We start from the raw sequence: 25,522 nt of genomic DNA on the forward strand, positions 1-25,522 counted from the left end.
TTTTTTTATTTATTTTTATTTTTTTAATGTTTTTTTATTATATTATGTTAGTTACCATACAGTACATCCCTGGTTTCTGATGTAAAGTTCGATGATTCATCAGTTGTGTATAACACCCAGTGCACCATGCAATACGTGCCCTCCTTACTACCCATCACTAGACTATCCCATTCCCACACCCCCTCCCCTCTGAAGCCCTCAGTTTGTTTCTCAGAGTCCATAGTCTCTCATGCTTTTTTTTAATCCTTTTGTCATTTCGCATGAATTTAAAGATTCTTTAATCTGGTTTTGTGACAATTGTTATAGGTATTTTGATAGGAATTTCATTAACTGTGTAGATTCCTGGTATATTAGAGATATTTTTATAATATTAATACTTCCAATTCATGAGCACAGTATAACTTTCCATTTATTTTTGTTGTCCTAATTTACTTTCATCAATGTCTCATAGTTTTCAATGTAAAAGTCTTTCACCTCCTCGCTTAAATTTATTCCTAGGCATTTTGTTATTTTTTGATGCAATTGTAAATAGGATTATTTTCTTAATTTCCCTTTTTGATAGTTCATTAGTGTATAGACACACAGTAGATTGCTGTATATTGATTTTGTATCCTGCAAGTTTACTGAATTCATTTACTAATTCTTGTAGTTTTTTGGTAGAGTCTTTAGGGCTTTCTATATATATCATGTCATCTGCAAATAATGAAACTTTTACTTTTTTTTTTAATTTGGATGACTTTTATTTCTTTTTCCTGCCTGATTGTCATGGCTGGAACTTCCAATACATGTTGAATAAATTTTGCAAGAGTGGGATTCCTTGTCTTGTTCTTGATCTTTGAGGGAAAGCTTTCAGCTTTTCACCATTAACTATGATGTTAGCTATGAGCTTTTTGTATATGATCTTTATTATGTTAAGGTAGTTTCCCTCAATATCAACTATATTGAGAGTTTATATAAAAAAATGGATGTTGGGGCACCTGCGTGGCTCAGCAGTTAAGTGTCTTCCGTCAGCTCAGGTCATGATCCCAGCGGCCTGGGATAGAGCCCTGTGTCAGGCTCCCTGCTCAGTGAGGAGCCTGCTTCTCCCTCTCCCTCTGCTGCTCCTCCTGCTTATTCTCTCTCCCTCTCTCAAATAAATAAATAAAATCTTAAAAAAATAGTTGTTGAATTTTGTCAGACGTTTTTTCTGCATCTATTGAGATGATCATACGATTTTTATCCTTCCTTTTGTTAATGTGGTGTATCATGTTGATTGATACGTGGATGTTAAACAATCCTTTCATCCCCAGAATGAATTCCACTTAGTCATGGTGTATGAACCTTTCAATGTATTGTTGAATTTGATTTTCTAAAGTTTTGTTGAGGATTTTTGCATGTATGTTCATCAGAGATGTTGGCCCATAATTTTCATTTTTCGTAGTATCTTTTGATTTCATATCAGGGTAATTCTGGCTTCATACAGTGAGTTGGAAGTGTTTCTTCAATTTTTTTTTTAATAATTTGAGGAGTATAGGAATTAACTATTAAGTGTTTTGCAGGACTCACCTGTGAAGACATCTGGACCTGGATATTTGCTGAAAGGTTTTTGTTTTGTTTTGTTTTGTTTTTCTGGTTCTTCATTACAAGTTATTAGTCTATTTTAATTTTCTATTTCTTCATGATTCAGTCTTGGAAGATTGTATGTTTCTAAGAATTTATCCATTTATTCTAGATAGTCTATTTGTTGGCATATAATTGTTACACTATTATTTTCTAATTCTTTGTATTTCTCCGCTGTTGGTTGTAATTTCTTCTCTTTCATTTCTGATTTTATTCATTTGGGATTTCTCTTTTTTTCTTGATGAATCTGTCTGAAAGTCTGTTGACTTTTTTTCTCTTTTCAAAGAACCAGTTCTTAGTTTCATTGATCTTTTCTATTGTTTTCTTGGCCTCTATTTCATCTTTATCTGTATTGCTTTCCCTTTTCTACTACCTCTGGGATACATTTTTTTCTCCTGTTAGTAGTTCCTTTAAACGTAAAGTTAGAGTGTTTATTTGAGATTTTCTTGTATTTGAAGTAGGCTTGTATTGCAATGAACTCCCTCTTAGAACTGCTTTTGCTGGGTCCCAACGATTTTAGAATGTTGTACTTCCAATTAGATTTATTTAATGTATTTTTTAATTCTGTCTTTGATTTATTTATTGACCCATTGTTTAATAGCATGTAGTTTATTCTCCATATATTTGTTTTTTCCAGTCTTCTTCTTGTAATTGATTTCTAGTTTTATACCAATGTGGTTAGAAAAGTTGCTTGATGTGATTTTAGTCTTTTAAAATTTATCAAGACTTGTTTTATGGCCTAGCATGTGATCTGTCCTACAGAATGTTTCTTGTCTGTTTGAAGAAGATATATATTCTACTTTGGTTGGAATGTTCTGTGTATATCTTTTAAGTCTGTCTGGGCTAATGTGTCATTTAAGGCTAATGTTTCCTTACTGATTTTCTGTTGAACAATCTATCCATTGATGTAAATTGTATTATTTGTTGTATTAATTGCAATGTTGTTGTAATAACTGTATTATTGTTGTATTTCTATCAATTTACCCCTTCTTGCTGGATTGAAGGAATCACTCTTCTTTTTATTTTATTACAGTTTTGTTTTAAAGTCTATTTTGTCTTATATGAGTATAACTACACCAGCTTTCTTTTTGTTTCCATGTGTGTGGAATAAGTTTTCTATACCATCACTTTCAGTCTGTGTATGTCCTTACTTTTGAAGTGAGTCTCTTGTAGGAAGTATATATATGAGTCTTGGGTTTTTTTGTTTTGTTTTGTTTTGTTTATTTATTTGTTTGTTTTTCATTTGCCACTCTATATGTCTTTTGATTAGAGACTTTAGTCCATTTACATTTAAAGCAAATATTATAAGTATGTACTTAATGCCATTTTGGTTATTGGTTTTCTGGCTATTTTTGTAGTTCCTCTCAGTTCCTTTCTTTTCTTTCTCTCTTCTCTTGTAGTTGATTGTTTTCTTCAGTAAAATGTTTAGAATCCTTTATCTTTTTCTTTTGTGTATTTACTATAAGTTTATGTGTGTGTGTGTGTGATTAACGTGAGCTACACATGTAACATCTTATGTGTATAACAGTCTCTTTCAAGTTGATCGTGAGATAAATTTGAACCCATTCCAAAGCTTTATATGTTTGCCCCCCATTTTATATTTTTGATGACATGTGTTACATCTTTTTATTTTATATATCCCTTAACTAATTACTGCATTTTTAAAAGGTTTTATTTATGTATTTGAGAGAGGGAGAAAGTGAGAGACAGTATAAGTGGGATGGAAGGGCAGAGGGAGAGGTAGAGAGAGAAGCGGACGCCCCACCGAGGAGGGAGCCCCACACAGGGCTGGATCTCAGGATGCTGAGATCATGACCCAGGCCAAAGGCAGACCCTTAACTGACTGAGTGACCCAAGCACCCTTCCCTTAACTAATGACTGCATTTTAATTAATTTTACAACTTTTTTCTTTTATTCTTTATACTTGCTCTATAAGTGGTTACCTACTGCCTTTTTTATTTACTTTTTTGATAAGTCTTTTATTTTCATATGTTTTCTTAATTATCTGGTGCTTTTTCTTCTAGGCTTAGACAGGTCCTTTTAATATTTCTTGTAAAGCCAGTTTAGTGGTGAGGAATTCCTTTAGATTTTGTTTATCTGTAAAATTCTTAAACTCTCCTTCAATTCTGAATGATAACCTTGCTGGGTAGAGACTTTTTGGTGGCTTTTTTTTTTTTTTTCCATTTCAGCACCTTGAACACATCATGCCACTCCCTTTTGGCTTACAAAATTTCTGCTCAAAAATCTGCTGATAACCTTATGGGGTTTCCTTTGTACATAATATATTGCTTTTCTCTTACTGCTTTTAAGATTCTTTTTTTTTATTCTTAAGTTTTACCATTTAAAATAAAATGTCTCTTGATTTGTTTCTCTTTGGTTTCATCTTATTTAGAACGCTCTGTCTTCCTAGACCTAGCAATTTCCTTCCCTAAATTAGAGGAGTTTTCAGCCATTATGTCTTCAAATATTTTTTCTGACTTTTTCTCTTTCTCTTCTTCTGGGACCCTATAATGTAAATGTAACTCTGCCTGATGTTGTCCCAGGGGTCCCCAGAGATTTCCTCCTTTCTTTTAATTCTCTTTTTCAAAATTTTGCTGCCCTGTCTGGGTATTTTCCATTGTTCTTGTTTTACTGCTTACTGATTCATACTTCTATTTCATCTATTCTATTACTGAACTACTCTAGTGCATTTTTAGGTTCAGTCGTAATTTGTCTGGTACTTCTTAATATTTTCTCTCTTTTTTGAAGTATTCTCTGTGTTCTTTCATTTTTCTCCTGAGATCAGTGAACATCTTTATGACCATTACCTTGAATTCTTTATCAGTGAGGTGGGACTCTGTGTGCTTGCTTCACCCATTTAGGCCTCAGCTGCTGAGCAAACAAGACAGGGATCAGGACATTCATTCATCCTGGTTGTGTCTCATTCTCTGTGCGGGTTGCGCAGTATTCAGGCATTCATCCAGCTCTGTTGTGGTTTACGTGCTTCACAGGATGTGTGTGAAATGGGGTGGACAGTGCATTCCTTCCAGATACTAGCAGGCTAGAGGGGGGGTCACCAAAAATGATTCTTATGACTCCAACACAAGCAAGTTAGCATGAGATTGCAAAAGTGATTTCTACTCAGACTTCCATTCCCAGAAAAGTTTCCTGCAGTTTCCTGCTTCTCCAGCAGCCACCTTATAATTAGTAAGTTTTTTCCTTTGCGTATGGTCTGGGCACTTATCAATCTGTTTCTCTTGTGCTGGATGTCAGGGTGAGTGGATTTGCATATAAGCCCTTGAGGAGTGGAATGTTTATTCTCCATAGTTCTATGATTCTCTTGATCTTAATCTCTGTGATTTTGAAAACCAGACATTTTTGGGATTTGTCTTTCTAGCACTGTCCCTCAGGATCAGGGTGTCTGATGTGGGGCATAATCCCTTTCCTTCTCAAAGAAGGGGTCCATATGTTTTGGATCCCTCATGATTGTGGTGTCACGTCATCTGGGATGGGGTCCTGGAAGGGGCTATGTCTTTGCTTCTCCTACCTTTCTTGATTTGTCTTTTTTGTTTTTTAGTTGTTAATCTAGTTCTCAGGCTGCTTTCAGAGGAAAACCAGTCCATATGTATCAGTAAATTTTTTGTGTCAGTGGAAGGAGGTGAGTACAGGGTCTTCCTAGGCTGCCATCTTGAACACTTCCTTCTGCCCCATTGGTTTTTATGAAGCTTCCTTTATGGCTTAATGCATTTCAGTTTTTATAAATGTTACATATGTGCTTTAAAACAATGCTATTTTTCTTTATCGAGTATAAGATTTTTTATATAATTGCTCAAGCTGATTCTCTGTAGAACTAATAATTCAGATTATTCTTCACTTAAATTTTAAGTTTATGGGAGGTTGTTAAAAAATACAGCACCACTTGTGATTTATTTAGTTGTGTGTGTGTGTGTGTATATATATATAATCATTTTACATAATTAATTTATATATTAATTTAGTGTTAAGTCTATATTACATGAATATATATATTAATGATGGTTATATATTCTCATTTTATGGTACCTATTAAGACTATATATTTTTTCCTTAGTTCTCTTACTGTATTTGCCATATTTTTACATGCATTTCATCTCAGATTTTAGTATGAGATACTGCATGAAATATCTTCTGTTTCTTATTTACATATGTGTATATTTGTTTACAAATATGTATATTTGGAACTACATGTATATAAATATATTTATACAATCATGCTTTTGTCCTTTTATGTACTTCTTTAAGATAACATATTGCTAGACCTTATTTTTGCCCCTTCAGAGTTTTAAAAAGTAAATTTAGACCATTTGTAATTATTATTATTTCTATTATATTTGGTTTTGAAAAGGGAATTTATAGTCATTTGGGGTTGGGTGGATATAGAGGTGAGAGGAGATCTCCAAAAGTTTCTCTTAATTTGATCTCCAGCCATTTCTCATAAGCCATCTACACCAGTATGACAATCTTTGATCTTCCCAGTAGTTTATCACTTTTTTGGACCCTGTTACTCAGAGGCTGGTTTTTTCAGAATATTTAATTTATAATATTAGCATAACTCAATAGCCCCAATACATTTGCATTACTCATTATTATTGTTTTTTTATTTACATTGTTGTCTTCATTTTCTTGGTGACTTTAACCCCTTGGTGACTTGAAATCCATAAAAGCTGTGGGAAGAATATTATATGCTTATAAATTCAAAAAAGTTTTAATTTTCAGTTTGGAATGTATGTGTGTGTGTTTTGTATGTGTGTAATGAAAAATGTACTGAAGAAGTATGCATTTTCCTAAAAGGGGAGAAAATAATCCTGACAACAATGAGGGAATAAGATGAATCATGCACTACCCAGAATGTATCTTTGTCTACAACATGCTATTGAGTATCACCCATAAAAACTATTCTAAGATTTTATTTTTTCTGTATGTTACATATGTTTTAGTCCTTAGGGTAGATTGTAAGTTTTTTGAGGGAAGAGGTTTTGACATCAACAATTGTAAATAGAAGGTGATGTCAAGATGGAGGTCTAGGAGGTCCCAATGCAATAAAAATAGTAAATAAATAACCACAAACTGATGAAAATAGCTCTGGGAAAGCTCTGGACTATAATGAAGAAACAGCAGAAACCCTGTGGAGCTCAAAAACTGAGAAAGGCCACAAAGAAAAGTATAGGAAGCATTTTACTTTCATCACTACATTCTCAAGTCCAGAACAGCTCAAGAGAGATCCCTTGGAAGGATTTTACCCCATGCGGAAAAACAGAGCTGGAGAGCCCCAGAAAGTCTCAATTCCATGGTTGTTTGCAGCCTTTTCTTAGAAGACCTCTACAGTCTTCAGTTACACTGAACCCAACTGATGGAGCTGCCCAGAGTCCCTGACTTTGCATTTCCTCTCTGGTGCTGGAACTGTCTCTGCAGTGAGACCTGTTCCCAGGGGCCCCACTCACTGTTGTGCCCTGCTCTCTGGGACTAGAATACCACAGTGCCTTACTACCTATGGGGCCAGAACTGCTGCTGCTCTGCACCAACCTCCAGGATTCTAAGTCAAGGCTTTGATTCACTATTACTGGGACTGTACTACTACTTTTCTGCATTCTACTTTCTGGATCCCAAGTTGGGTCTTCGACCCACCATCACCATGACTGCACTGCTTCAGCCCTGTGACTCACCACCATGGTTCTAAATTGTAACTTTGACCCACCATATGTGGCTGAGATGCTGTTGTTCTTTGACCACCCCAGCCCCTATGTTGTGGCTTTGACTACTCACCATTACCAGGCTGTTGCTGTTGCAGCTCTATGCCTTGTCTCTGGGATTCTAAGTTGCTACTTTGTCATCACTGGGGCTGAGCTGCTGCTGCTGTTCTGCAACTGCCCCACTAGGGCTAGGTCAGAATGTTGACCCACCATCCCCAGAGCATGCTGCTGCTGTGCCCTGCCCCCACTCCCCAGACCCAAGCTGCCACTGCACTCTGTTAACCCAGGGCCTGTGTCACTGCTGCATCCGCTTTCAGCACCCTGTGCTCTGTATCACTACAATGAGTACCAGAGACCAAGACTCCTGCACACTCCTGCACCTCAGACACCAGCACCACCACTGCAGCAAGTGCATCTGTGCCCTAGGATCCAGGCACTGAGATAGTTCTGCACGTGCTTGGTCCCAGGACCTGGCTCTACTGCTGTTCAGTGTGCCAGACTTGGTTCCAAAAGGAGTGTCCTTGGTTAGAAGATCATCCATGGGCAAGAAAAAAGAACAGGAAGACTCCTGCTACTATCACCTCTGAGAACTACCATACCCTGCTTGCCACTGCCACCCACAGAACCTCCAAACTCTTGGTCAAAGAAGACCCTCCACAGTTGCCATTAACACTGGCCTAAGCTGATGGAGTTTCATGGAGGCTACTCTGCTTTGCACCCTGAGAACCAAAGATTCTGCACTCCACTGAGCCAGCACCCTCATAATTCAGGTGCAAGTCTTTCCTCATTGAAGCCAGTCTGAACAGTCAGGAAGAATTGACCGTTCCCTCAAATATGCAGAAACCAATTCTAAGCCAAAAGAAACACTAAAAAACAAACAAACAAATAGATTTAAAAAATGACACTAACCAAGGCACACAATGATTTTCCAGTAATTTATCCCAAATAAATGGATATTTATGAGATACCTGAAAAGGAATACAAAATAATTATTTTAGGAAGCTCAGTGAGATTGAAGGGAACACAGATACACAATTCAGTGAAGTCAGGAAAATAATGCATGAACAAAATGACAAGTTCAATAAAAAATTCTTTAAAAATTATCATACAGATTTATACAGATTTTGATCTTGGTAATCTTTTCATGATATATGTATGTGTGTGTGTGCATGTATTTGTGTGTATATATATATATAAAATCATCACATTATGCACTTTAAATATATACAATTATATTTGTCAACTATTCTTAAATAAAGTTGGAAAAAAGTAAACAATTGTAAACCTAATGCCCTAGGCCTCAATCACCTTTCAGTTAAAATTAGGCTGATATTATAACAGCTGCTACCACCTACCTGCCCAAGCAGGAATAAAAATCCTGTCAAGTATTCTATTTATTTTAGGGGTATCTCGGGAATTCTTTGTTTTTTTAATGGCAGTTTAACCCATGTTTTTTTTTTAATAATTTTTATTTTGTTATATTAGTCACCATACAGTACATCACATCAAAAACCGGGGATGTACTGTATGGTAACCCATGGTTTTGGCTCTGATCTCATGTAATCACATTTGCTTGAAAATGTTGCTGTATATACCATGGTTATCATCCCCTAGAGACCTCCATAAAACCGTGGCTTAAGGATGTAAGAAGTAAGGGAAGCGAGACCTGACTTTTGGTCACCTCAATGAGATAATATATGTAAAGAACACTTCCTGCCATGTAGTAAGACTGATATGTGTTTTAATCTTCCCCTCCTCCCCTTTCCCCCTCAGGCTCCACTCTCCCCTCTAGCATCCCCTCCCCCCTTCTCTATTTTTATTCTCCAGGCCTAACCTTTTCATAGACACTTGCAACCAATCTCTCCATCCATTGGATAAGTAATGGTTGAATTTATGATTAGAGGCCATCTATTGACCTCCATTGTGCTTATCTTCCCTATCAAGTCCCTTGGTTGCCTGTGCCCTGAATATCTTAGGCTTTGGGATGCTTGGCTATTAATCTTTTTATTTTCTACATTGCAAGATGTAATTTTTTTCATACAAACTATATTTTTAATAATAAATGTTAGTTATTGGTAGTCCAGTAAAATTTATATTACTAGAAAAAGCATACTATGCTTTATTGGAAATTTAAAAATCAAATCATTAGATTCTTACAACAAAAATAACTTAGGATCCATTTAGAGGCTTAATAAGTTATAAATTTAAATCTATTGAGGGATAAACATAAAATGGGAAGAATTGTAATGCAAATGTGTGCATTTTAAATAATACAACTTCACTGATTTCCATGTCAAAATCATTAATTAACTAGTAATTTATATTTCTATTTATCCCAAATCCTTTAATTAGTGATTTGTGTTAGGAAAATCATCATTATTTTTCACACTACAAAAACACACTGTGAAAACTGCTATAATAATTGGCATGTTTATTTAATTTATATGGCTCTTTACCAAATAGCTTTAGCTATAACACTTAAGTGGGCATAAATTTTCTTCTGGAAATGGGAGAGAAGTTTCTTGAATGTGTTTTTATATAATCCTCATGTTTAAGGAAGTATGTAGTTGAGCTATGCTTACCTATTCACTATTTCTCCCGAAGGATTAAATATTTTCCAATTCTGTGCCTTTGCACAGCTTAATGCTTTTTCCACAGCAAATTAGTTCAGTACTCTTTAATTCTTAGCTATAGCAACAATTTTCATGGTAAATTCTCCCTTTGCCCCATACTCAGCATAGGCAATTACTCTTCCCATTCTTGTTTCCACATCATCCTATAAATTCTTTATCATTGTTTTATAATTAATAGCTATCAGTCTCTCCAGATAGAATGTGAACGTCTGAGATCAGAAATTTATGTTATCAATACTTCATCCCTATCTTTTATAGCATAGTGCTGACCATGTATATTCCAAACAAACCTGTGTTCAAGGAGTGAGTTAGTATGTTAATACCTTATTAAAGTAGTAACATGATCATAAGATTGTATTGTTCTAATTAGACTTTGGATTTCTTCACATATTAATGAGATAAATGGATAAAGCTAATTAGAATGTATATTATCAATTTTAAAAATATAATTAACTCCATTTTGTTTTTAGAAAAAAATCAATATTTCAAAAATTAAATAGGTGTATCTTTTAAATGTTCCCATATTGATGCTGGATATCCTTCACAATGAAATATTGTCTACGATACATAATTAAAATTATCAAAAACTTTATTTTTTTTAATTTATGTTTTTCCATTTCAAATTATAGCTTCAAAAAAAGCGGCCCACCAACATATATTAATTTTAGATTCTTCCCCATATTTCAACTCAAAATTTAGTAGTGTAAAACAATGATGCTGTAAGAAGGGACTATAGAATTGTCACTTTTAAGATTGTAGGTTAGGTAATAGAACATTTTTTTTTCCCAGCAATTTTTAAATCCTCAAATCTTATGCATTGTAAAATAAATAAATAATTTTATCCTTTATATGGAGAGGAGTACTCATATATGTGTGCATTATGTATGGAGTTTTTAGTGAGTACTTTCTCTTTTGATTATTTTAATTATCTTATGAATCTTGGCATTATTTTCTATCTAACATGTTTCACTACCTAATTCCTCATTTCTGCAGGCTATGTTTTCGGCCTAAATACCCATAATTCCTTCACCTAGTTAAATCCTGCTCATCTTTTAAGATCCAATTTGTTTATGTCTTTCATGAGTATATGAACCAAAGATGTCTTTAGTGATACATTGTGAAAATTCTTATTGATTGTATTCAACATAATATGTAGTGATGGTTATGCATATGTCTTACCCATTTAACTTGAATATACATACTCTTGTTAAAAAAATCAGATGAAAAGTATTCTAATGTTTACATTAGATTTAAACCATGAATGTCATTATATATTTTCCGTAATAATAATTGATTTTATTTTAAATGTAAATACAAATAAATTTCCATCATAAAACTCCTAAACTTAATATTTAAATTATAATATATGTAATAAAAGCATAATACAAATATTATTAAATATAAATTTGATTTATAAGTAAATTCTGTTCCAGTTTGATTTTTTTTTTAAGTTCAGTGCATGTCTCTTGTTACCTTGCTTATGGACTTTAGAATTCAAAGTAATACTGAGGATATCCATCAATCCAATAACAAGTTCTTTTCATCTTTTCTTCCTTAAAATCACATAAACATATCAAATATAATATGAATCTACAATAAGAAGCAACTATAATTTCAACATTGGAATTAATGACCTTACACCAGTATCTTAAGCCAAATGAGAAACAGCTCTAGGTTGACAATCTATAACTTTTACAGGTCATGTTTTGACTATCTCTCTCTCTATATCTATCTATCTATCTATCTATCTATCTATCTATCTATCTATCATCTATATCTATATATCTATACCCATATCTTCCAAATCAACCTGTATAATACATAAGATAACTTATAGTATATATTTCTAATCAAATTGTACATACGCTATATATTAATATGTGTGTCTGTCCCTCCACTAGGCCGTTAAATTCTAGTGTTCAGAGACTCTATTAGGAATAGTGCCCACTCTCTTGCAGATACTTTTCTAGACACTGTGGACATACCAGTTAAGACTGCTAAGTTCCTTTTGCTCAGGGAACATACATTCCCGTAAATGGAACATAAAATGGACACATAAGTACATATTATTCCAGGAAGTAGCAACTTCTGTGTGAAATGAATAAAAACTTAAGAAGAGCAACTAATAATGGAGGTGCTGTTTTAGAATGGTGAAGGTTACTGGATGCTCTTAGCAATGGATAAATTATTGAACACTACATCTGAAACTAAAGATGTACTGTAAGTCGGCTAATTGAATTTAAATTAAAAAAATAGAATGGTGAAGGTTGAAGCTTGTTGAGGAGGTGATAGTGGATCAAAAACATGATTCAAATTCTAAGGGAAGTATTTTAATTAAAAGATCAGAAGTTTGATTAAACTGAGTAAGATGGAAAATTCACCATTAGAGTTTCCTGAAAGCATGTCTGTACCTCCAAGATTTAGGAGGCTTGATATCCTATATTTTAATTGCAACTATTTCTTATTTTCCAGGCATTTTATAATTAAATTGCTACCAGTGAAATATGTTTTTGAGAAAGTGTGTACATATGTGTGTATGTATGTGTATGTGCACATACGTGTGCATTGAGGGCCTCAGGGAGGGAGCTCATGTTTTCATGGGTATGCATGCTTCAGAATAGAAGAGATTTGCCACAACATTGTGGTGGAGTGGCTCTGCTGAAAGTCTCCTCTTCTCAGCTTCCATGAATTTAATATTACTTAATATTAAGTATAAATATTACTTAATAGCTCTAATATTAAAAAACTTTAATATTTTACATTTTAACTACCTAGCATATGGAAATAAACAAATATATATATCAAACATGAGTATTCTGCTGCAAATCAACATTTCACAACTTTTGTTTGGTGGTATTTGTCTGGTAAACAATAATTGCATCAAAGAGAAGGGAAGAATCCTGAGAAGAAATTCAAACTAGGCAGACTTCTAAAATTAATAATCTTTTTTTTTAAAAGATTTTATTTATTTATTTGACAGAGATAGTGACAGCCAGCGAGAGAGGGAACACAAGCAGGGGGAGTGGGAGAGGAAGAAGCAGGCTCCTAGCAGAGGAGCCTGATATGAGGCTCGATCCCAGAACGCTGGGATCACTCCCTGAGCCGAAGGCAGACGCTTAACGACTGCGCCACCCAGGCACCCCTAAAATTAATAATCTTTACCTTTATGTTTGTTTGCCACCAAAATTTATATTTGTATATCCTTTCTTTTCATCCATTGACTATTTTCAGTTAGGATCTATTGGTCTTTATTCTTGACTTCTTTAAAATTATATACATTTACCTTAGCTTCTATAGCATTACTGTATATATATGCATTATATAAAAATATGTATGTAAATACAATGCAAATAAATACAAATAGAACTTGCAGCAAATATTTCTAATCAAATTTTATGTGTGCTGCATGTTAGACTATTAATGTATAAAATGATTCAGCTTTAGTGAATGATGACATCTATTTACTTTAGTAGCAAGTATGGATCATATGGATTGCGAGCAAGATTACTTTAGCCAGGACATGTCACTTTTGGATACTACAGACTTGTCTCTTTTGTTAACATTTAAATTTTAAGATTCATTATGGACTTGATTAAATATGCCAGTAAAACCATTCTGTACATTTAACTTTTCTTAAATCCCATGACTGAAGGTTTGTTTTGTTAGTTTTCTCAGTACATGATCAACCTAACCAGAGTTTGAGTGTGCTTTATTATATACTTTAGGCAATGAAAAACAAATAAATAAAAATACTCCCCCCATGACTCTAAAGAAAATCTATAGTCCCTCAGAATGTGCCACCCATTTAACCAAAGAAATTGATATGTTTAAGGGCGAGTCCTTAAGTAGAAAATAATATTATATTAGCTATCTAAGTAGCATGGCCTTACCATGTGGCTTTTTATTAATGGCCAAATGCAAACCAAGTTACTTGGGGCTGAGGCAAAAAAAATAACCTAGAAATCTTTTCTTGTCATTCCCATATTAGAGGGGGACAGATGCTGCATTTTACAGATGTTCCCTATGTCCTTCGTGTAGTATAGACATTATTTTTATGTACATCCAAAGGAAAGACTAAGTACATTCTTCCAGAGTAGAGGGAGAGTTGTTTTACCTCTAAGGGACCGATTCCATTGTTCTTGCACTTGCTTCATTCTTTTATCCTTCTATGTGAAGGGAAGGCTATGGGATGACCAAGAGGCATCTAATTAGCCTCATTAATCTAGCGATATGCATATGCAAATTTTAGATAAAAGAGTATCCATGGGTTTTACTTGTAGGAGATTTATGTCTTTTTATTTAAGTGATTTACGCTTTACAGTATGGAATGAGAGGACAATTCACTGTCTAATGTTTATAACTCAATTCTGTTATGATGGAAATTTTTCACTTAATATTGAGATGGTTTCTTCTCTTTCTAGGACCTTGTACTTCTTAGTAAGAAGGAAGGAACCAAGTAAACTATGTTTGAAGATACTGGGGCCAGACATTTAGTTTCAGTGTTTGATGAAGAGAGATCAATTTTTATGTTAGAGGCATCATGAGATGTTAGTAAATGCCATGCTAAAATGGAAATACCAGATAAGAAGCATTCTTAATAATATCTTCTAGAGTGATAGCATTCTGCCCTTAAATGGTTCTAGCAACCTATGCATTAGTGTTATTTGCTATAGTTTCATTTGCCTAGATGCTTTAGGACGACTGCATGTCATTTTAGAAATTACCGTGTACCCCAATGTGACTTAATTTTATACTGGCCTGGCTAAGTTCCATTTATTATGTTGCATTTTTTATATTTAAGACATTATATTATACAATCATGTGTTCCTTCTGAATCCACACTACTGCCCAGATTGTCTTTGCCAATTTTTATCATACTATCTGCAAGGATCTATTTACTCATTTCTACCATTGAGCTGGATTTCATGGAGTCTATTTATGTAATTAATATAGCACTTTGGGATTCTTCCAAGAAACGGTGTAGTACAAAATAAAACACAAATGGTTTGCTGTTATTTAATTTTGATACGTAGCCAAAATAAATTTCTTATTTTAAGACAGGATCAATTTATCAGATAATCTTTTGAAAAACTATTAAAATTGAGTTATACCAAGGGATTGGCATTCTACTCTTGCAGACAAGATCTAAGTTTTCTTAATGTAGGAATGTTTTTCAAATGTATCATGAGGACAGGATAACAAATCTTTCTGACCTCTTAGGAGTTCCCACATAATTAAATAATCACAATTTTCTCCTTAACATTTCCCCATTAAAAAAATTAACATTTAAAACATGAAGAAATAGTTTGTAAAATAAAATTGTAGAAAGTATGTTGCCAGTGAATAATACATTTTAGTCATAGAAGCAAGTTGGAACAGTTATTACTTTGAAAATCCTAAATAATGCTTATTAAATATCTATTGACATGGTTCTAATACAAGTTTTGCAGTGAATGAAGTAGTTTATCTTTATTTTTTTCTTACTTTGCAGGTTTGTTATTCTTCTCAGTCCATTAAATTAATTTGTATTTTTTCTTTAAATACATGCTTCTTGAACATTTCCAGTTTGTAGAATATTTAAGGCTATTTTCATTGGTAATTTATGATTATATACAATTGTAAAAATAGAGAATTAGGTTTTAAGAAAAATATAATAGAATATAATATCAGTGAGTATTAAGCTTATTTCCCTATAATTAAAATAAAGCTAATATCAGTATCATTACAAACTTATGATGGCAAATCCCAATTAGGATTTTGACAATACCAAGCTGTCCTACTCAACTACTCTCACAAAAAGCAGTGCATTAAAATCTTCTCTATCTCTTCAAATTTCTGAGAAATCATCCTACTTCACCACTCATCTGACTTTCCTTCTAATAGATAAAGAAAATAAATCCTCATAGACTAAATTTTTAAAATTAATCAGGTCAAACCTATAAACTTCTTGCATCTATGACTCCACCACTTTCCGTGCCCATCTGTTATATTGGAGGAACTGGTTCTCCTCCTATCTAAATGTATACACTTACGTTCTGGGTCACATTCAATAAATAACCTTATGAAATCCATCATATCATCTCTCTCTTTTATCATAATCCTCTCCATTTCTACTATGTATCTCCCATCATTTATACATTCTCAATACTCACTGATTTAAATAATCTAAAACTAAAGGTGAAACAAAGAGATGAACAAAACCAAAACATGATACCTGTATGAGTTTCACTTAATCTCCAGCCACACACCACCCCAGGCCTTTCTTTACTATGCATTTTTCTCCCACTACATTTTTACTATATCATACATTCCTCAATTTCCCTCTCCTACTTCAGCAACTTCAGTTTTACTCCCAAACACATAACATCACAAAACGTGTTTTCTTCGAAGTCAATGATTCCATCTATGACACTTTTTTTTTAGGAAAGAGAAAGCAAATGAGCAAGTGGGGTGGGGGAGGAGGGACAGAGGGAGAGAGAGAGAGAGAGAGAGGGAGAGAATCTTAAGCAGGCTCCATACCCAGTGCAGAGCCCGAGGTGGGGCTCTAGCTCAGGACCCTGAGATCATGACCTGAGCTGGAATCAAGAGTCAAACCCTTTACCAACTGAGCCACCCAGGCTCCCATATACCACTTTTTCTAACGGGAATTGCCTTGGATATAATTGTATTGATCTGTCAGAAGAATTCTATGCTATTGAAAATCTTCCCCTACATAATATATTCCCTGGGATTCCATGAGTCCATGCTCTTTTGTTTTTTTTCTCCTATAATTTGTCTATCCTTCTATTCTCTTTTGTTGTCTAATTCACTTTATATTTTTCTTATACTGTTTCCAATACTTAGTTCTAGATCATTCAACTCTACTATATGTTCTCCAGATGCAGTAGTGATGATTTATACACAAGGTGGTGATTTCTAAATTTATATGTCTTGCTGAAATATCTCCCATGAGTTCCAGACATTTTAACCATCTGCCTACTTTGCATCCTTAGAGTGATATTTAAAGTAAAATCAAAGTCAGCATGTTCAAACATCAAACCCATGAAAAATTCAGGCGTTTTACTCTTAAAAGACAGAGTAGACAAGGATTACTTTAAGTGTCTCAGCAACTAGAAGGATGAAGAGATGAGGAAGATGAAGATGAGAAAGATGGACAAAGAAGTAAGGGAAGATCAGAAGTTCAGTTTTGGATGTGATATGTAGGCTGCAATTAGATATCCAAGTAGAGATGTCAGAAATACACTTAAATATATGAGGCTGAAGTTTAAGGGTGAGAATTGGCTAGAGATAAAATTTAAGAGTCCTTAGGAAAAGGATGGTGGTTAAGGCCAGAAGACTAGATGACATCACCAAAGGAGTGAAGTATATATGGAAGAAAGGTAAGGGCTCAATGTCTAGAAAACTAATGTTTAGAAATTGAGATGTGGAGGAATCAGTAAAACAGATGCGAAAGGGGTGGCCAGACAACAAGAGAGAAATTCACAGAGTGAGACTGTATTAGAAATCAAGTGAAGAAGGTATAAAAGTGTTTTTCTTTTTTGGCTATCTTTCTCATCTTAGAGGCAACTTCATCCTTCTAGTGACTCAGATCCTTGAAATAGCCCTCATCTCTCCTGTATCTCATGCCCCAAATTTATTCTATTGACAGTTCTAACTGATATTCCAACTGCACTGGACCACACTGTTCTACACCGTTATCACTCCCACCTGGATTACTGCAATGCCCTTTCCACTGGTCCCTCTAATTTTGTCCTTGCCCTGTTTAATCTATGCTTAATAGCCGGAATGATTCTACCTAAATGCAGTTCAGATAATGTTACTCCTCTGAGAAGAAACTTTCAATGTTTTCTCAGTGTAAGAACCAAAGATCTAACAAATGTCCCAGGTGATAATCTATCTGACCCTTTAGTGGCTCCCATATTGCATTTCCTACCAAACTCCCCTTATTCAGTCTAGTCTAGTCTCACTGAACTCCTTGGTAGTTTTGACAATGCCAGGAACTTTTGTACCTTAGGAAGTGTGTGATTGTTTTTCTCTCCTAGAATATGTTTTCCCCAGATACATGCTCGGAATATCCTCTCATCTCATTCAAAATATTGTTCAAAAGTCATTTTATCAGTAGATAGACATTTGGGCTGTTTGCATAATTTGGCTGTTGTTGATAATGTTGCTATAAAAAGTGGGGTGCATGTACCCCTTTGAGTCTGTATTTTTTTACCCTTAGGGTAAATACCTAGTAGTGCATTGCTGGGTCATAGGGTAGCTCTGTTTTTAACTTTTTGAGGAATCTCCATACTGTTTTCCAGAGTGGCTTTTGCCATTTGTAATGACATGGCTAGAGCTAGAATGTATTAATGCTAAGCAAAACAAGTCAGTCAGAGAAAGACAAATACCATATGATTTCGCTTGTCTAGGAATTACGAAATACAAAAACAGGTGAAATAGGGGAAAGAAAAAAAAGAGACAAGGAGGCAAACCATAAGAGATTCTCATCTATAGAGAACAAACTGAGGGGTGCGGGAGGGGAGGTGGGCAAGGGAATAAGCTAAATTGGTGAAGGGTATTAAAAAGAGGGCACTTGTCATGAGCACTGGGTGTTATATGTAAGTGATGAATCAATAAATTCAACTCCTGAACCTAATATTACACTATATGTTAACTAACTAAAATTTGAATAAAAACATAAAAAAATCATTTTATCATTGTAGACCCATGTAAAATTGCAGTTACTTACCCTAAAATTACTTTCTATGGTATTCTTTTTTTCTAAATAGAATTTACCAACATTTATGTTACTTTAAGGACACATTTTTTTGTTTTGTTTTTTTTTGTTTTGTTTTATTTCATTTCTGTTTTGTTCATCTTTGATAGCTTTATCACCTGGAGCAGTGTCTGGCACATAAAAGCAATCTTTACATATTTACTCAAAGAATAAATGACTGAATGAATGAATGGCAAAAGAAAAAGAGAGAGGACAGAGAGACTTTTTTTTTCATTAGCAAATATCTTTTTGGAAAGCTTAAGCTTGCTTACCTTATATTATGAAGGGATAGTATATTTTTAAATCAAGTAATTTGTATTTAAATTTTAGCTTTAATGAACAGACACTCTAAATTAAAAATACATCAGAACTGAAAAAATTAATTAATTAACAAAGGACAGTACAGGATTCAAAAACAAAGGTTGGATAAATTAGGACAAAAGATAGCACACAAAGAATTAAAATCTAATAAACTCTTACATTGGATAAGTGTGTTCCATATATATACATTTGTCAATATGCATTTTTATTTTCAAATCCGACTCTGAGGTTAATGCTTGCCGCAAAATAAGTTATTCATATTTTTCACAATTTTCATAAATTTTACCAAAATTTATTGGCATTTATACAATTCTGAGGTTCTAATTATATAAATCTGTCATTTTTTATTAGAAATACGTTTCAAAATTATTTTTATTGTGAGGCCCTGAAACTTACACAGAGTAAACTGTGCTTGAATATTAATTGAGAAGGTATAGAGGCACAATATCTACTTAAAAACTTGAAATCAAGCTAATTCTTTTGGGCTTGCCTGGTAACTAATAAGGACTATGTCAAATTGAAAGACAGGTCTGATGGAAGCAGCCTTTGAATAAATAATAGAATTGTTGTCAACTTTAGCCTTCATGTAGTGACAGGGACCAATTCTAATTTAAACTGAAGGAAAGACAGTTGAAACGTCTTTTGTTTTTTTAGGGAATTGTCCACTGTTTGCCCTTAAACTTTTTTCTCACCAACAATTTGTGATTAATGCAGAGACGTTGAAAGTGAATTCTGAAGATATCATCCAATATCTGTTGAAATTAAATGAAATGGCCTAAGGCATTTGAGAGGCATGATTATTTACTATTCATTACCATTTACTTATTTATGAATCCATATTAATATAATGTATTAGTTTCTTAAAGAAATATGTGTACAGTAAGAATGATTACTATTCCAATAAAGATTGGACATAAATGTTTTTTAAGGTGAGATTTGTGTTACAGTGACTCCAGGGTATATGTACAACAAAATATCTTGACAAGACTTTAGTCAACCATGATCTGTTATATCAGGCTATTGATCACATACTCACAGATTTTGACCTATTTCTGTTTTAATTCCAGCAGGAAAAGAGTCAAGACAGTTCAAGAATCAAAGGTAAGAAATGACTGTTTTAAGATCACAGTTTCATAAATTCATGTAAGCATAGAAGAAGGAAAAAAAATGATTCATCTTTGAAAATATAGCTAAAAATGAGAAAACATTAAGAATTCAAAATCTTCAATGTAGCTTTAAAGCCATTTTGAGCCCTTTGGGAATTCTGCAAGGTCACTGGGAATCCTCCATTGAGATTTGCTTTCTTCATATAGTGCTGTTGGAAACTTCAGCATAATTTTCTGCTAATTCTCTGAATTGTTCTCGTGGAATTCCTCCATCAGGCATTGTTCATAAGAGCTGGTGTTCTGTTATATCTATGATTTAGCAGATGAACTTTAAAAAATATGTCTCATAGAAAACCAAGTATTTAGTTACTGCTATCTCATTTTATTTTCTATGACAAAGCAAGAGAATATTTATATGTTAAAATTTGGTGGTAGCTTAATGGCATACTCAACTCTTAGTCAGAAGGAAACTTTTCCCCACAATGACATTCTCATATTTTGATGTTTATTGTTGAAATAATAAATTGCTCTAGGTAGATTACAATCCTACAGATAAAGCTTTCCATTAACTTGTTTTCTTGCTGATCATAATAATGAAATTTAACAGGTTTTTCCGGGGAATCCTTCTGGCCTCTCCCTTCAGGTACTGGCCCTTCTTATTGTACAAGTTGGACATCCTCACCCACCTCTTCCTTTTTCTTTCAAGATTTTATTTATTTATTTGACAGAGATAGAGACAGCCAGCAAGATAGGGAACACAAGCAGGGGGAGTGGGAGAGGAAGAAGCAGGCTCATAGCGGAGAAGCCTGATGTGGGGATCGATCCCATAACGCCGGGATCACGCCCTGAGCCGAAGGCAGACGCTTAACGATTCTGCCACCCAGGTGCCCCCTACCTCTTCCTTTCTGTAGTATTTAGTCATGAGCCTGACTATGGCATGAAGGACAATTTTCCTATTTCCTTCCATCCTGTTTTGCATAGAGTGATAGGTTTATTTTTACTTTTTTTTTTAAGTTCTACAAAAACAAAACAAACCAACCCCCTCCCCCGCCCAAATGTGGAGAAGTTACCAAGTGTACACATACTTCTGAAATGATGAAAGGGCAGTTATTCTTCTGAGGGTCTCTAAATTGACAATATCAGTCTTGCTTAACTAATAACAATTCCACATATAATCTTCTCTGCACATTTCTCTGCAACCACATTGAATTATACAATTTATTTTCCATGTTTGGTCATCTGTGTGTGTCTGTACTACTGAAGAATATGAAAAGACATACTTTTTTATTTTGCTAGGTATATTTTATTCAAATGAATTATGTAAGACTGCCCTTCCAGGGATTCCCAAACTGTTTTGTGTTCTTTTTCAGCAGACTGAAGTATGTCTTGTTATTTTATATGTGAAATTATTATACTTATTTATCCTCAAAGCACTCATATTAACTCAAAGTTTCATACTTTTGTGTTCCAAAAGGGAATTTCTATTCCAAGATGTGCTGTATGATGTGCATTTAAATGATATATACATTTTAAGCATACTGAGTACACATCTTCCTTCTCAAGAAGGGTCCCAGTGTTTCAGGTTAATCTTAAATCATATTTATAATTCTGTTATAGTTGAAATACGTTTAGTATAGCTTTCTTCTTGATGTTTTATTGTCTTGGGATATATAAATCCTATCATCTGAAGTAATAGAAATTATGTTTTTTCAACTACTGCCTACAAACATGTTTTCTTTTATAATGTAATAAGATTTTGGGATGATGCTTGTCACTTCTCACTGTTATGGGCTAACACATGTTTCAGAACTATCACATTATGGCTTCTAGGCTACTGAGTTGTAAGTAAATCAGAGACATACAGTTTTGTCAGGACCTGTTGCCTAACTCTACTTAGAACTCAGTATTTTTCTTGACTATTTATGGGAATCATCTTGAAAAGTTGTTTTACTGGAAATTATAAATGGCCACTAAAAATCTTTTTAGGAGTATGTGGGTGGCCCAGTCAGTTAAGTATCTGCTTTCAGCTCGGGTCATGATCTCAGGGTCCTGGGATTGAGCCCCATGTGGAATTCCCAGCTCAATGGGGAGTGGACCTCTCCCTCTGCCTTACTCCTACTTATCCTCTTTCTCTTGTGCTTTCTCTCTCAAATAAATAAATAAATATCTTTTAAAAAGTTTTCAAATGTCAATATTAAGAAAAAAGGTATTGAATAAAAACAATAGTTTACCCATTGGTAGATGAGAAAAATTCTGAAAATCAAATATTGTACATATTTTGGTAACTAATTATTGAAATGTGAGTTATGTCCTCACTTGATGTTAGTAAGCAATTCTCAGCTAATAATTCCCTGGACTTCCTGATAAATTGGGAATCTTATTTGTCAGAACATGTTTATTACATAGTCAGGAATGTATGCAGAGGAAGTCTTCAACCATCTAATTTTCTGCAATCTGTACCTATTCCTGCTTATGACAACAATTCCACCCACATTATACCAGTGACCTGAAATCACGTTAACGCACAGAACAGTCCAATGAAAATCGACCAGTCTTTCCTCTGTGTACATGGAGATACATATTGAAATGTTTGGAAACTTGCAATTCTATCTCTGATTAATTATTTGATATGCACGCATGCACTTATTCTAATGTTATTTTAAAATGCCATAGAACCATGTGTATATATATATATATACACACACATATATATATATACATATATATATATATATGTATATATATATATGGAATTCAACTGACAAAATGGATTTTGGTTCAATAGTTAGTATACCATCGAATTCTCAATTGATTTTCACGTGCAGATTGCCTGTTGTTAAATGAATTAGAGCCTAACCTGTAATTAGTACACATTTTTGAGTTTTGCAGTTGTTTAAGATATCCTTTATTAAAGTTACATTGACAGTTACAGCAGGAAAATAAAGACAGTCCTAACAGGCTTAAAGGAATGATCACCTATTCATTCGCACTGCTTTTCAGTGACATTACAGATAGGGTAGAGTATATTATGTGCTTAAAATACATTAAGAATTTGATAAATATTATTAGGAAATAATTTCCTTTGAAGAATAGTTCTAATATAAGGACCACAAGTCAGTTATGCTCTACCAACATTTCTCAGGGGAGTATTTTAATTTGTGATTTGTTTATTCATTTATATTTAAGAGCATCTGTCTAGAGTTCTCGGTATAAAACAGTAACAGTTTTTGACAAAAATTTAAATGATTCTTGTTTTACAAAGAGCTTAAAAATCCTGTCTGCTTAGTCAAGTTTTTAATTTTCCAAAAATAATTAAAGAAACTGCAATGAGAAGTCTTATATCATTGTGGAAAGTTTGCACGTGATTATGCTGCAGCATGCTCCTGAGTATCTGCTTTACCCTCCCTCTGTCATTAAAAGAATGTTTTTTCCTTCACCAAAAAGATTCATTCTTTTATAATGCAATTTTCCCTTCCTCTCTTTGCAAGTGGAGACTTTTGGCTCTTCTCATTCAGAAGCGATAAAAATAAAATATATTCCCTCTTCATTGTTAGTTACATGTTCAGAGACACAGAGGACTAAAGTTGGTTCCCTAATAGTCACTTACATGGTATATTATTAACATCGGTCTTTTGTTAAATATCTACTAGATGTCAGACACTGAGCTGAGTATTTTACATATATTACCTCATTTTAATCCTCAAACACACATTATTAGGTAAGATTTAGCATTCAAACATGGCAGATGTGAGAAATCACATCTAAAGTAAATAATTCAGACCGATATTATCATTTTATTCTATTTTTAAATGGGTCATATTTTATTGAACCAATTTACTAATTATACATTAAGTACATTTAGCATGCTGTTATTAGCAATACATTTGAAATTTTTATGGATTTGATATATATGAATTTTATTATTTATGCATTTTTTTCTTTAATGGTATGGTGTTCCCCTACTGCCAATTTGTATAAATACTGCTCAGGTCTCTGTAACTTTAAGGAAAATTTGATAATAATAAATGTAGTATAGTAATGTTCTAGGAGACAGATGTGAGAATTGTGCCAGCTTTTTCAATAAATGCTGTGATCTTTGACAAGTACTTAACCCTCCAGAAGTAATTCCTCTTTTATGGTTTATAATAACATAACATATCTCATGATATCAAAAGTCCTTTTACATATATGAAATTCTTAGGCTTATACTTGTATAAAGACATTGGACAATGTTATTATTACAGACACTTATCCTTCAAAACTCTTAATTCTCATTGGGTTCTACATGAAAATATTATGGCAAATATTATGTCTTATACATTTGTGTATAATGGAAAGGTAAGCTGCACAATTGTTCTCCCCGTGGTACATACATACATTCTTGTATATAGTGAACAATGAATGACGGTATTAAGACCATACCTAATCAAATTAAAGGTGTCTGTTTGGGACAATAAATGATATTAAAGTACCGTGGAGACTGTAGTCATTACATGTGAACACACACACACACATGCAAATGCACATACATGCTATTTACTTTTGTGCAACTATGCATTCATATTCTCTTTTATTTCCTATATCACAAAGTTGCCAATTGAGAACACTGAAAATGATTCTGATACATACAGGGATATCTATCTATCTATCTATCTATCTATCTATCTATCTATCTATCTATCATCTATCTATAGAGAGACAGAGAGGGATAGATAATATATATATCCATTCTATACATATTCTATATTCTATACATATCCATTCTATATATATTATCTCTATATATCCATTATATATATAGATAGATACATACATACATAACATATATGTCTCTATGTAACATAACCATATATGGATATTATTGAATTGGAATTGGAATGCTAATAAACTCCTAACCTGGCTTGCCTCAGTATTCAGAGCTCTTTTCACTAGAATCTCATATTGTTCCTGACATTAGCTCACTTTTCCAAGTTAGGTAACTTGTCAGGAACAATTATTGGTTAGAAATGGACCTTTAAATTTGTATTCCTGAAAGCCACTGGACACATTACATTAACAAATGAAACTATCATATAAAACTGAAAGATGGTACATTCATATATATGAGACTTTTATGAGACTCTGTCCAATTGTTGGATGTCTTTCCATTTAGGAAATAAAATATAGCCAGTGCAATAGCAATGCCTGAAATGGAGACTGTTACCATTATATGAAACTCAGAGTCACTATATTTTTAATGAATTACAATATCATACTAATGAATGTTAGATTTTTTTGGTATTTAGTTTAGAAAGTTTTGCTGAGACAAATAATTGATGTGGTTTTTGTCTATCATAATCAATGGTTATAATCCTTAGGAAGTGTAGGTATCTAAAAGACAGGAAATGTCAACCA

General features: G+C 33.6%; 1 protein-coding gene across 4 annotated transcripts in view; it reads left to right on the plus strand.

The window, feature by feature from the left end:
- Positions 1 to 25,522, plus strand: part of FSTL5 (follistatin like 5) — a 720,210-nt gene that overhangs the window by 107,722 nt on the left and 586,966 nt on the right. For 2 of the 4 annotated variants that reach the window (XM_002916266.4, XM_019796443.2), the window contains exon 3: positions 20,090 to 20,123. In XM_002916266.4, the coding sequence (XP_002916312.1) occupies positions 20,090 to 20,123 (34 nt within the window). The remainder of the gene's footprint in view (positions 1 to 20,089; positions 20,124 to 25,522) is intronic. The other 2 variants (XM_034661428.1, XM_034661429.1) reach the window with 1 other exon arrangement.

The sequence above is a fragment of the Ailuropoda melanoleuca genome, chromosome 5, assembly GCF_002007445.2.
Source record: "Ailuropoda melanoleuca isolate Jingjing chromosome 5, ASM200744v2, whole genome shotgun sequence".
NCBI classification, from domain to species: domain Eukaryota; kingdom Metazoa; phylum Chordata; class Mammalia; order Carnivora; family Ursidae; genus Ailuropoda; species Ailuropoda melanoleuca.